Genomic DNA, 14045 nt, shown 5'->3' with positions numbered 1-14045 from the left:
ACAGGTGTGCATCATCTTCGTCGTCGTCGTCGTCGTCGTCGTCGTCGTCGTCGTCGTCGTCGTCGCCGTTGTCGTCGAACGATGGACTTTCACTGGCGGGTCTCTGAACCCAAGACTTGGATTCTTCGTCTCTCTTTCTTTCTCTCTCTCTTTTTTCTTGCCTCTAGAATCGAAACGTTTCTTCCGACTTGTACGTGTTCGTGAACTTGAAAAGTTAGCTTGGACTACCTGTTCGAATTTCACGTACCGGTTTTGGAGTTTAATCATCGAACGATCGACTCTAAGAAGAACATTAAACGATCTTTATGATGTTCGTTAAATTGGAACGCATTTGGTTCGATTCGTACGAACATTGTTTATATATCTTAATTAAAGTCGAATTGATCGATCGATAATGTGAAGATTTAATTGCTTGCTGAAAGGAGAACGGTGACACGAATGCTCGCATAATATTTACCGATATACCTTATATTCAAGGTAAAATAAAAGGTGGAACGTCTCCGATATACGACGTAAGAGTCAATAATAATAATCCATACCGGTGTAATCTTTTTAACCTTAATGGACTAAAATAAAATCGAATTGGGATCGGTATACGCTTACTTTCCAACGTGATCCAGATCAGACGACTCCGTTGTATATGACTCGGACCGATGACTTAGAAAATCGAGCCGAGAGACACGTTCAAAGATTCGCATTGTGTTCGACGATCCGTAGATGATCCTTATCGTATAATTTCTTCCTTTTTTTTCTTCTTTGTAATTACGAGCGTTAGGATCATTTTAAAACGTGATCCTAATGAATAAAGTCCGAACGAATTAAGATCGCAAGATGTCCAACGATCGAATAAGTTCATCTCCATTATTTCGTGCATGAACGAATGTGTTTTATAACGTTTCCAGGTGGTACACTTCAATGATGAGAGAAAGATAGAGAGAGAGAGAGAGAGAGAGAGAGAAAAGATGTAACAAGGATCACAATGAATCTTTAATCTCATTTGATCTCTGATATAATAGGTGGTAAGGATTAATCGATTAATACGTTTCTAACGATTCATTTCATTGAACGTTATCTATGAAGAATCGTAGATTCTCTTTCTTTCTCGTAGCTGTTTTCGTACTTAGACTCATCAAAATCTTTTCTTTTTTATTTCATTTTTTTCTGCGTTTCTTTTTTTTTTTTTTGCGACTTGACGATAATACATTTGCACGAGCAAATTTCAAGGATGTGTCTCTTAAATCATCTCTTAAACGGATCTCTCGCCTTTTCCGTCGACCCCATGTGGCTTTGTTCCCTTTTTTTTCTTCTCCTTCTGCCGTCATATCGTCGTCATATGTTATCACAAAAAATGTCATGTAAAAAAAAAAAAGAAAAGAAAAAAAAAAAAAAAAAAAAAAGAAATGAAAAGGAAAAAAAAGGTCTAGACAGACGGTAGCGTATGGGTTCCGTCGAACGACGGAAAAAGGCGAAGGCGAAGGCGAAGGCGAACGGAGGAGGAAGTAGGTCGGAGAGAATTCTCGCTCCTCGATGGAGACACGAGGAGCCACCGGCTGACTGCCGTCGTCAGTCTCGCCAAGATATCTCGGGAGTCAACAGGTGCGTTTTAGGAGCCGACACGCTCCTTCCTCCTCTTTCGTTCTTTTTATCCTTCTTTATTTCTTTTTTTTTCCTCTGTTTCTATTTTTTTCTTCTTTTTTTTTTTTTTTTTTTTTTTCTTTCCTCGTATCGTATCATCGAATTCAACAAAGCTGGCCTCTGAACGTATAAAGGCATCGAGGATTGCTAATAAAGAAAAAGAAAAGGAAATAAAACAAAACAAAAAAAAAAGAAAAAACAAAAGAATTTTGATTTTTCCTCTTCCGTTTTTTGCCTCTACTTTATCTCGAGATAGAAAGGAGGAGAGAGAGAGAGAGAGAGGGAGGGAGGGGGGAGAAAAGAAAAAAGAAAAATCGCGAGAATCGTTCGGTGAAGATCGCAATATAGAGCTGCAAGATGTCAACGAAGGTGAGTTGTTTCTATTTTTTTTTTCTTTTTTTTTTTTTTTTTTTAATACTCTCTTTATTACGCCGTCGATTATTCAATTTACACGTACGACCACGTCGAATGGATGATATTAGACGTTCGGGTTCTTTTGTATAACGGGCTCGGTAGAAGTTGGAATGAAAAAGAAAAATAAAAAGAAAAAAAAAAAAAAAAGATAAAGGATCAACGAACTAGATCGGTTTAATTGTTCCACAATTAATGTCTGACCGTGGATTTTCTGGAGCGGAAACCCCGTGCGACATGGATCGGGGCCATGCCATAATAAACTATATAGTCATTGCAAATTTCTTGTTACTAATGGACAATGATTTTCATTGATGATCGTTCATTAATCGGATAATCACGATTGTCGGGGATTAAATCGACGATCATTTGTGATAATTCTTATTTAACGGTTCAAGAAAGAGTCAGCTCTCGTAATAGGATTGATCTCTAAAGAAGAGACAAGTGAAATTGGTCGATCGAAAGTAGAGGAAGGAGTTTCGCAAAAGGAAGAAAAGAAAAAGAAAAAGAAAAATGATCTTCTTTTCGCCGAAGACTAACATACCGGTACTAAAGAACGCAACGCACGTGCAAAACGCGTCCAGCGAAAGCACATAGTCGTTCCATTTCACTCGAGAGTTCACGTCGGTCCATCGCGTTATTTCTCTTTCTGCCCATTTTTTTCTTTTTTTTTATCTTCATTCAACTCGATCATTTTTCATTTTCTTCCGCGCCCCTCCCCCCCCCCTATAAATAAAGATTCCATCGAAAATTGTACGAGAATTAGATTAGGTGGAACGTTTTAAAGATATCGAATAATTCGGATACATGACTCGTCTATCTGTACGTAGTACGTACGTACGTATAGTGTATGTATGTATGTATGCATGTGTGTGTGTGTGTGTGTGTGTGTGTAGTTTAAATCACGGCAAATAATTTAAAGGAGGTGAAAGTCTCGTGAACAGCATGTGGAATAAGATCCAAGTTAAAACGTGAAAACGTGACCAATTGGAAATTAGTTGAATGAATATTTTCCTTATCGGTAAGAATTTAGAAATCTTTGTTGAATCTGCATAATCTATACTCGGATAAATGAAATTTTTTTTTTTAGCAAACCCACATGATCTAATCGTAATGTCTAATTTGTTATACCTAGAAACCTACAAGCGAATATGCTATCGTTGGATAAAAATGACTCTTACCGTTGCTCGATTACTATTTCGCAATTTTGTTATTCCTAAAACAGAACGCTGACAGTATTCGCGAAAACGATTAAATTTCTCACGTAGTGCATTCGTGTTTGAAACTTCTCTATCTTTCTCTCTCTTTCTCTCTCTCTCTCTCTCTCTCTCTCTCTAATTCTTCGCAAACTTGATTACAGTTGAAATTATGAGTTAGAAGGACCGTCGTAGAAAATTTTATTCCATTTTAGATTTCTTTTTCATTATTATTATTTCTTTTTTCTATCGAGTTTCTTTCTAAAACTATTCCACGCATTTAAATCGTTCTAAGCGTGATTTGCCAATATAATGTAAAACTTTGTATACTTTCCTATTTAAGATTCATGATTATGGAATAATGAACGACCTCCTTTTAATTTCATGTAATCATTGAATAATTATGATGAATAATCGAAGAACACTTTTAATATATCCTATTTCGATCGACGAAAAATTTGTTGAAAAAACGAGAGTAGCTTTAATCTCAGATAACACCTAAATTACAGGAGATGAAAATTTCACCTTTGTTCAACAACGGAATAGTTCGTTTTCTCTGACATCGAGCGTTGCATAACATCCTTTTAACGTCGTTATTATATCGATCTTATTTTTCCAGCTTTGCGCTCGTTAAATTCAATGAATATAAATACAATGGTTATCTAAAAGGTTTTATATAATGTCGGGTACATAATTTTCTTTTTGAGAGTAGGGCTGCGATGACGAGGATATAGAAGATAAACGTATGTTATGTAGGTATCTATTTATCCAAGAGAAGTGTGATCGTAGACGATATAAAAATGCATGGGGATAGATGTGCACAATCGATCTGCACGATCGAACACTAAGGCCGACTTTCGAAATCTTTAAAAGAATCATTTCACATGCTAGCTGATTCACGAGGCGTCCCACGGTGCCGACAAAACGTAACGGAGAACGTGGTTAGACATTAACGAGAGAATCAAACGGTAGAGATATCAACGTATTTTCTTCTCTTTGTGTGTGTGTGCGTGCGTGCACGCACGTAAAAATAGAAACATAGTTAGTATTACCGAACGATAGACGAGTCGATTATCATCGATGCATTGACTTGCAACTCGCGTTAGACAAACGATAAGCATAGAAAGTAGCTTAATAATATAGAGAACCAAAACGATTACGTACGATTTCTATCTATAAGTGATTATCTACTCTTCGACTTTTTTTCTTTTTTTTTCTATTTGTTTTCAGGCAATATTTATTCTAGTCTTGGCAGTTTTGATTATCGAGAGTTTAGCGATAGATCTGCCAAAGCCTGGTTACGCTAGGACAATTTTAAAAGTATCTAGAAGTCTTCCGGGTGAGACCGAGGAATTAAAGATTAGAACGAGCGAAGGTAATTTGGCAACTTTGATAGTAAAACGACGCGAAAAGTCAACGTCGATGTTCGATGAAGACCGTATCGATGTTACCGAAAAGAAAGGGAACGTCAGCGAATACGATATTTCATCAAATAGAAAAAACGAATCCGTTAGCGAAAACGATGAGAAAAAGAGGAAGGAAGATGTAAGGAAAATGGAAGAGGCACAAGTCGAGGAGATCCGTGCGAAATTTGTTAAACCCGAGGAAATCTCAGTAATCGAGAAATCGAACGAGTCTGATCAAAATGAAACGAAAAGTACGATGACTCGTACTATCCGACCAATCGGCGAAAGGAATATCGATTATGGAAATTGGACGCCATTAGGTGAGGATGGTAGAGCTTTGAAACTCGGAGAGACCACTACCGAGGAATATCACAATTGGAAGCCCTTATCGCCTGATAGAAAGTTGCCGGTTGAACAAGGCAGATCGAGTTACGTTAATTTCGGTGATTCCACTTATACGAACAACGGATTAATATTCGTAAGAAATCTACAAGACCGAACACAGAGAAATCTTGATTTTGTCGACGAGAAGAATAATCAAGCCACGCAGTATACGTTCCTGCCGCATCAGCCTAGACAATCGACCAGGACTAACATCGGTGCCAATCTATCGAAGAACAGAGATGCCAAAAATGTTCCACCCGAAGTAATCATCAGATCGGAAATCAATGTCAAGTCTCATCCAAAGAGATCGCCCATGTCTTTGGACAGCGACGGTACGCCTGTGATACATGGCAAACGCGTCCCTGACGAACCTATGGATAAAATTCAAACTTGGCGCAATGCCAGAATCATCAACAACAAGCTGATAACCGAGAGTACGAGTTCCAATCCTATGGATTCCTCCGGTGTTTATTATTCGTCCGATCATCTAGCGGAGAGACAAAGATTCGAAAGATTCTTCAAGGATATCAATCGTAGGTGAGATATCTCGTCGTATTTTCTTTTATTATTAAATCGATAATTGCAATCGCGTGATTTTCAACTTTATGCGAATTTTATCGTTTACAGATATGGAAGAAATTACGAGGACAATGGTAGAAACGTTTACTTCGAATGGGATCCAAAAAATTACAAGAACGAAGCTCTGAACGCCGAAGTTTACGAAACAAGGAACGACAACTATCGAGCCAATGTACAAAAACGAATGTTACATCCCGACAGCGTCGTCAATTACCCGGTCTCGCAACTTTACACTCCGGAAAGTCAAAAGATTTCGTCAGTATCGGTAAAACCTGGAGTGAGAGCTCCCGTTTTACAGTATGCTCATCCCGAATTGGGCGTCCAACCGGCTAAGATCGTAAAGAACGAGAAAAGACGACCGGAGAGTCATATGGATAATTATCAGCACTCGAACGGACAATATACGTTTATGGAGCAACGTCAAAAAAAGAAATACGTACTGAACGATAAGAATATAGTTGATACTTACACAACAAAAAATTACTATCCTAATCAACACTTTTATGGCCTGAAAAGGCCGAGCGACACACCGTTTTGGGTGAAAATATCGGAGAATTTGAAGAATCAATTTTCCAACGGGGTAGAAAAGGTATCCCAATTCACCAAGCCAGTGTTCGATCCATTGGTCGAGGCCACGCATAAAATATCTCAAAATTTAGGCTTGTCGAATGGCAAAGAGGCACAGGATAAGATCGGTACTGTGGCTTCTGGCACAAGCATTCTAATACCTGCTCTTGGTCTCGTTGCGTCTGGTGCTGCACTCGGAATTGGTGCTGTGGCAGTGGGAAGATATCTTGACGTCGACGTTCTAAAGAGATCCAACGAAGATACTATCGATCTGGAACATAAAAGAGCGATGGAAATGGATCCCTCGTTTTTCGAAGTAACCGAAAAGCAGAGAAAAGATAACAACGACTTCCAATTGTCTCCGCATGTATCAACGGACAATGATCTATTTTTGGTGCTGGAACAAGAGAAGGAAATTCCAGAGACTTTGGAAAATAATCAACGCAATAGAAGGAGTCTGGATTATTTGGATATTTTTAATGCCGAGGCTGATGTCGAGAGTCTTGAAAAGAGCAAGAGATTACAGAGGAAAGGGGCAGATTCGATCACCGAGATAGTTGAGATTGATCTACCTGCAGCCGCCAAGGGTAACATCGATGTCACTGAATTTTTGATTCCTAGAAAAAATACTAAGAAGGAGAAGGAAATGGGAAAGGACAGAACGATTTTTGTTATCGGAGATGATTCTATATCTGAGGAAATGATAAAAAAGGATCTTGGTACCGATGTAACCAACAAAGATTCCTTCATTAAGGTTGCAAGGATAATCGAGGAAGCGATTGAAAGATCTAAAAAAATATCTACGGAGGAACGGAATAAAACGAGAAGGAAAAGAAGTACGGAAATTGATGATCAGGAATTAGACGATATATTGCAAAATCTGGAAAACGCCGAGGTTGCCGAAATTGCACATATCAATGGGGACTGGACCAATACACCCTGCGCAAAAAGGATATTCTGTGACACTATGATTCAAAAGGATCCCGACGCTTCGATCTTCATGGAAAAGAAGATGGCTAAGTTGTTGGGTCTGTAAGTATCGAACAATCTTTATTTACATTTGTCATAGTTTCAATTCACGTAAATAACTTATGTGGGACAAAAATTTGTTCTTCTTAGCAACTTGTTCCCTCATTAATAGATACTGTTACTCTAACCGGTAACGAGAAAGCTGCAGTTTATCCACTTTCTAACCGTCAATAATTACAACGACAAAATTTTTATTTTAAATAAATAGCTCGGGCCCGTGATACGTTCGACGTACCAACGACGAATACGACGATTACGACGACTACGACGTTGACAATTGTAGTCGATGTTAGATCTAACTTTAATTCACGATACACGAAATCAAACGTTTCTCTCGTGGATTTCAATATGCAATTAAGTTACACGAATGCGTTAAAGTAAATGAATAGGAATATCGAAGAGGCAAGTACCGATAGTAACCAGTATCGAGAAACGGATAACTTTCTTCCAGCTTTCGCCGACAACGTCCTACTGACTGATACGACTTTTACCTCTTAGCACAGTTTCACTATACTTCGGATCTGAGCCGGTATGGCACTGACCACGTGTGGTGTGATAGAAGAAAATCTACATATAGAGAAAAATACTTTCAGATGTATTATTTCGACTTTTCTAAGATTTATTAATTAATATTATTTACGTCCTCTCTACAATAATATTAACAATACAAGTAATTTGTTAGTTTCAATTAAAATTAATACAGCGATTATTAAAACGAGACAGTTAAGACAGTTACAGATTCCACTTCCTGGATATTCATAAGAGACAATACATAATTCAATCACCGGTCTTGCCATAAACGTGCTAATGAAACCAACATTATTATTATATCACCGTTTGATTACTTTTTTGGTAACAGTTAATATATACATATACATACACATATATATATATATATATATATATATATATATATATATATACATATATACAGCGCACACGCGTGCGCGCGTCAATTTCGTAAAAGGTATTTAATAGCTTTCTCGTCGGTCGAATAAGTTGCCTTACTCTATTCAAAGATCTTTCATCATTATTTCTTAATAAGATGAAAAAATTTTATAGAATTCAGCCCGGAGCAGCCATGCAAGTATCGAGTCATTTCGAGGAAGTAATGGACGCCATCAGGAGGCACGATTGTTCGAGTTTTCTTTGCCCTCAAGCTAGACCTGGAAATATTTTCTTCTAATCATCATCGATAAGAGGAGGACAACTTTCCTCATTTCTTTTTCTCTCCTTCTTTTTCCTTTCCTTTTCTTCAACTTTTCTCTTTCCTTTCCTTTTTAGTCACGTCGAAGGAGATCTTTACTGATCAATTGTACATAATTGCCATCGAGGCGAGATTTTATTTAATGATATGCACATTCTATTTTAATTTAATTCTAGAAACTCTCACAAGACATCAATCTATCTCGTGAGTTCGACGAAAGAACGAGTAACTCGTTTCCCAAATGGCTTTCTGCGAACGCACGATTGCATGAGCGCGATCCCTTTTGATCTCCTTGTTAGATTATTCGAGATCAAAAGAGATAATAGCGTAAGAGTGTTAAATTTAATAGAACGTGTCCTGCAAAGAGAGTTTATCGTTTGCTTTACATGTATGTACCTACATATATCATATTTATTTCTATACCGTGTGATCTCCCCAAGGATCACACGGTTCGTATTATATACAAAGGCCAATGAATAAATGATATTTTTTACGTAAAAAGAAAAAAAAAGAAATTATCATTATTATTGTATTAGCTTTCCATTGAATATATACAAAATATCGTCAAAAATAAATCACCCGTTATTATTATCATAATCCCATGGTACCGGATACGAAATGAAATACAAGAATTAACTCTCTGAAAGATCGAACGAACCTTATACGAGAATTACGAACCTTATACGCCTTGGTATTCGACGATTTCAGCCAATAGTAATTCGTTTCAGATTTCGTTGCCAAATTAGACTAGAATCTTTCTTATGAAACTTTCCCAAACCATTGCGATATCCGCTCGCGAACCCCATTACTGGAACGTTGTCGAGCGGGTAGCGAAAATGTATAAATTAATGTAATTAACACCGAACAACTAAGAAATTCCTTATATAAAGCCGTGCACCGAGATACTTTTAAACACCTCAGGGAACACGTAGGTAAAACCTGAAAGATTAGGATCGCTAATTTTTTTTTTTCTTTTTCTTTTTTTTTTTTTTTTTTTTTTTTTTTCAAGGCATAAATCAAGTTAAACTGTGCTTTAGAAGGGGAAGACGAAATTAAATGGTACGGTACTGGATCGATGCATTTTTAAGTAGGTGGTGGGGGAGTGGTAGTTCGTTTTACTTCGACGAGAGAGAGAGAGAGAGAGAGAGAGCATGCGTCGTACTGTCGTATCGAGGAAGAAGTAAAAGATATTCGTATCTAAGGACCAACTAAAACGCAGTCGTTGGATCGTCGCGTTACATGATCTGTCTCGTGACAGAGTTATGGCATTTAGCAAAGGTACGATTTAACGCGATACGTAAATCGAAAGGGGAACAAAAATCATAACGAAATATTCTTAATTAAACGCGATTGTATTTTTTCACAGATTTGGATTACGCGATCGGTTGGAATCGATTTAATCTAAAATTTCTTGGTGTTTGGCCGGATTTCAATCAGCTCAATAAAAATATCGGCTTTACGAAATATCGTTGGACCGTACACGCATTTTTCATGCTAGGATTCATAATCATACCACAAACGGCGTACCTGGCAATAATATGGGGCGACCTCGATCTAATGACGGAAGATTTAGCAACGGCGAACATTCCAGTTACGATGGCTTGCATAAAACTTTTCGTTATTTGGTATCACCTTAAAAGTGAGCCCCGTAGATTGAAAGTTTTGAAAATATTTCTTAAGATAACGATTTGCCGATGTGTTATCTCGTAGCTCTGAATCCTCTTCTCGGTGCTTTCGTCGATGATTGGAATAGATCGAAGAGCGAAGAGGAGAGATCAATTATGCTGAGCAATGCTAAAAAGGCGAGAATTATATCGATGTTTTGTACGATTATGATACAAATTATGACGACGATATACATACTTCTTCGAATCATCATGATCGCGCAAATGCAGAGGGATCAGATGGAACCGGCTCGAACTCTAATCTGTCCTGCTTATTTTCCGTACGACGTAAGGAGGACTCCGTTGTTCTATTTAACGTATACCGGACAAATTCTAGCAGCATACAGCGCGACCGTCTCTTATACAGGCGTCGATAGTTTCATATCGATGTTGGTTCTTCATGTATGCGCACAAATTTCGAATCTCAGGTTAACTCTCAAAACGTTGGCGGACGAAAGAAGCACAAAAAAGAGAAGGGCCGATAACTTTGTAAAAAAATTGGCGTTAATAGTGAAGAGACACGAACATCTCAATTGGTTGGTCGATCGAATAATTTTCATTTATATCATGAATTGCGGTGCTCCAAAATTTTATCATCCGTCGTATTCCGAAGGTTCGCCCAGTCGATCGAAAACTCTTTCAACGTGTTGATGCTCGTTCAAATCATGACTTGCACCATGCAAGTGTGCTTTCAAAGTTATCAAGTTTTGACAGTGAGTTGTCTGAAAGAAATTTTGTTGTTCTTAGCTATTATTATACATTAACACAACTATATATACATATGTATATATGTTCTTTCACAGATATTAGGAGAAAACGAAGACGAATTTCCTACGGTTCAATTGTGTTTCCTGATACTATTTGTAGCCGTTACTCTGTTACACTTATACATTTACTGTTACGTGGGTGAAATGTTAATTGTTCAGGTAAAGATAATACCATCGGTAAAATATAAGGATAATATTGTTTAATTATTTGTGATGTTAAACAGAGCTCCGGTATGAGCGAATCGGCGTACGAATCTAAATGGTGCGACTTGTCTCCGAAGGAAGCGAGAAATCTTCTATTCGTAATGCGCCGATCAACGATACCACTTCGTTTGACCGCAGGAAAATTTAGCACGTTCTCTATGAAAACGTTTAGCGACGTGAGCGAATATGGATATACGTGCGAACAAAAGTTTGAACCTAATTTATAAATTACTTTCAAATGTTTCTCTTGTAGATCGTCAGAACCTCAATGGGATATCTTTCGGTATTGCTGACGGTATCGGAACAAAAAGATTAATTTTACAAGTGTAAAGTATAAAGAGAATAGGAATATATAGAAATAAATTACGAAAATAGAAATAATAGAAAAATATTACGGGTCGACGAAAGTAATAATTTTTTCATATATATCGAGAGTTAATGCGCTAATGAAAATGATATTATTAAAATATTCGCGTAATAAAAAAGATACCTGTACATTCTCCTTCGTACGATTTGTCCACGTTCGTCATGCACCACTGTAAGATTCGACAACCACGAGTGGGTTAGATGAATGAACACGATCGACCGTTTTGTTTCGCTCATGAATTCACGAGAGAGCCAGCCGCACCTGCTGTTCCCACGCGAAAAAAAGGATCCTCTTCGCTACCTAATATTAAAGAAAGAAATACAATATAAAAGCTTGGTCGAAATTGTAGGAAAGAGAACAATTTTAAGAAAGAAAAAGAGAAGAGATAAGAAGAACTTTTATCTACGAGACTTTTTGTTTATTTCATATTACCGGGTACGTTTCTTGTCTATCGTCAAAGTTTTCTCGAGATTTACTCAAAATTCAACGCAAGTCTGGTAGGACAAAAGAATCGATAATGACAGGTATTAGTAATTCTTCTATCAAATAACGGGTCTCGTCGTAAAGTTTTGAGTTCTTCATTAAAACTATCGCTACCGAGTGTGTATGTGTAATGTGTGTGCGTGCGTGTGTGTGTGTGTGTTTTTTTTCTTTTATCGTGATGGAGCATGCGTGATATTCAACCCTTTCGAGAAAACAAATTTCTCGCAGTTCGACCGAATTCTCCGTGCCAATCTAACGACAAATTTGATAGTTTATTTTTCTTCGAGTTTATATGGCTGAAAAGACAAATGGATTACGCCATAGGTTGGAATCGTTTTAACTTGTCGGTGTTAGGAGTTTGGCCTGAACCATCGAAGACGTCGTTTCTTTGGCGATTAACGTCAGCCGGTATCTTTTGGACGAGCACAACCATGACCCTTTTGTTCATATGTGCACCACAAACGGCAGATCTGATTCTGAATTCAAGCAGTCTGGACGAAGCCATAGAAAATTTATCCATCAATATACCAATCGCTTTTGCTGTGATCAAGCAAATCGTTTTGCGGTATCACGGAAAAGGTAATTACGATGTTGTCCGCGCATTTAATTTATAATTCCATTTAATTTGTATTGGATTGAATGATATATACTAATTCACTTTTTTCTCGATTGAAGCATTGAAATCATTACTCGTCGAGATAGTTAACGACTGGAATCAGAAGCAAGCAGAATCAGAACGTTCGACGATGTTGAAAAATGCTAAATTGAGTCGAACGATATCCCTCTTCTGTTCTACTTTGACGTACCTAATGTTGACCGCCTTCATATCGCTTCAAACTTATGCGAATATGGCTAGTGCCTCCGAAGTCGATCTAGGAGGACTTTTGCATCCAGCGACCTTTCCATACGACATCAAGAAAAGTCCTTATTTTGAGATCACTTGGTTGGGACAATTCATGGGAACAATTCTAACGGCCATCTGTTACTCTTGCTTCGATACTTTTCTCGCAGTCTTTGTTTTGCATTTGTGTGGACAATTGTCAGTTTTGCGATCGAATTTAAAAGAATTGGCGGAGATAGCGAAGCGTGACGTCGCTCTGTTTCAAAATAGACTCGGCTACATTGTGAATAGGCACGAACAACTCTACAAGTGGGTGTTTCTTACATTGCACTTTATTTTATAATTTTTTCTATTGTTCTTCCTAACGATGACGAACTAAACGCTTTTTCGTTTCAAGATTCGCCATAATAGTCGAGGATTGTTTCAATCTTACTCTACTAGGACAAACTTTGATTTCGACAGCTATGTTCTGCCTGACGGGATATCGTATGATCACGGTATCGTAAATTATATTTTATTATTAGATAATAATGATTTTAACATTTCAATATATTTCCCCTTTCGTTTCGTTTCCGTAGTCGATGGAAGGACAAGAACAAGATTTGCCGATAGTAGGATTGATATTTTACATCATTCATGTGACATACACGATGTTGCATTTATATATATATTGTTACGTTGGTGAAACTCTTCTGGTCGAGGTGAGTCGATACAAACTTCGCCTCTTACTCGAAGGCCTAAGAATTTTTCAACTTCGTGCATTTCAGAGCACTGGAATAGCTTTCTCCGCTTACGATTGCGAATGGTATGACTTGCCACCAAAAAAGGCGATCTGCTTGCTGATAGTAATTTGTCGAGCAAGAATAGCATTTCAAATCACCGCTGGAAAATTTTGTCCATTTTCGTTAGAATTGTTTGGCGCTGTGAGTATTTTTAAGATGTATTCCAAAGAAAATATATCTTATATTTCCAAAATATCCCGATTCATTTTTATTTCAGATCATTAAAACATCCGCCGGATATTTATCGGTATTACTAGCTATGACAGATAATCCCGTAGAAGTGTAATAAAATATTATTACGTTATTTATAACGAACAATCAATCGATCGACGAATCTGAAAGACATTAAAAATCATTCGCATGTTATATCTATTAACATGTAATATTTTTTTCATCATTTATTAATATTTATTAATGAAATGCTATTAGTAAAAACATTGCAATATACTGAAAATAATACTGCAATAGAACATTGAAAGAGTAACAAAATTTTAACGTTCTTGTAAGAGTCGTATTACGTGAT

The 14045-nt window shown here is 37.3% G+C and overlaps 3 protein-coding genes across 14 annotated transcripts in view; 2 read left to right on the top strand and 1 right to left on the bottom strand.

Annotated features, from left to right (window-relative positions):
- LOC124947562 overlaps positions 1 to 14045 on the bottom strand; it is a 101773-nt gene that overhangs the window by 12390 nt on the left and 75338 nt on the right. For 3 of the 12 annotated variants that reach the window (XM_047489893.1, XM_047489890.1, XM_047489895.1), the window contains exon 1: positions 6340 to 6675. The exons of 1 other annotated variant lie outside the window; for it this stretch is intronic. The gene's annotated coding sequence lies outside the window, so the exon portion shown is untranslated. Of the gene's footprint in view, positions 281 to 603; positions 1783 to 6339; positions 10209 to 10277; positions 10801 to 11539; positions 11717 to 14045 lie in introns of those variants that run through there. 8 more of the 12 variants (XM_047489899.1, XM_047489901.1, XM_047489894.1 and 5 more) reach the window with 6 other exon arrangements.
- On the top strand, positions 1414 to 8987 carry LOC124947555. The gene is made up of 4 exons (XM_047489874.1): positions 1414 to 2004; positions 4473 to 5569; positions 5660 to 7210; positions 8270 to 8987. Exons 1-4 carry the CDS (start codon positions 1993 to 1995, stop codon positions 8391 to 8393), a joined length of 2784 nt encoding a protein of 927 aa, XP_047345830.1. The 5' UTR covers positions 1414 to 1992; the 3' UTR covers positions 8394 to 8987.
- Positions 9603 to 14045, top strand: LOC124947668. Its single transcript, XM_047490149.1, has 11 exons — positions 9603 to 9692; positions 9781 to 10053; positions 10125 to 10614; positions 10692 to 10791; positions 10882 to 11004; positions 11070 to 11272; positions 12084 to 12478; positions 12575 to 13049; positions 13138 to 13237; positions 13319 to 13663; positions 13740 to 14045. Exons 1-11 carry the CDS (start codon positions 9677 to 9679, stop codon positions 13806 to 13808), a joined length of 2589 nt encoding a protein of 862 aa, XP_047346105.1. The 5' UTR covers positions 9603 to 9676; the 3' UTR covers positions 13809 to 14045.

This window comes from Vespa velutina, chromosome 3, assembly GCF_912470025.1.
Source record: "Vespa velutina chromosome 3, iVesVel2.1, whole genome shotgun sequence".
Taxonomy (NCBI): domain Eukaryota; kingdom Metazoa; phylum Arthropoda; class Insecta; order Hymenoptera; family Vespidae; genus Vespa; species Vespa velutina.
Note: the sequence above shows the minus strand (reverse complement) of the source record. Positions and strands in the feature narration are given on the sequence as shown.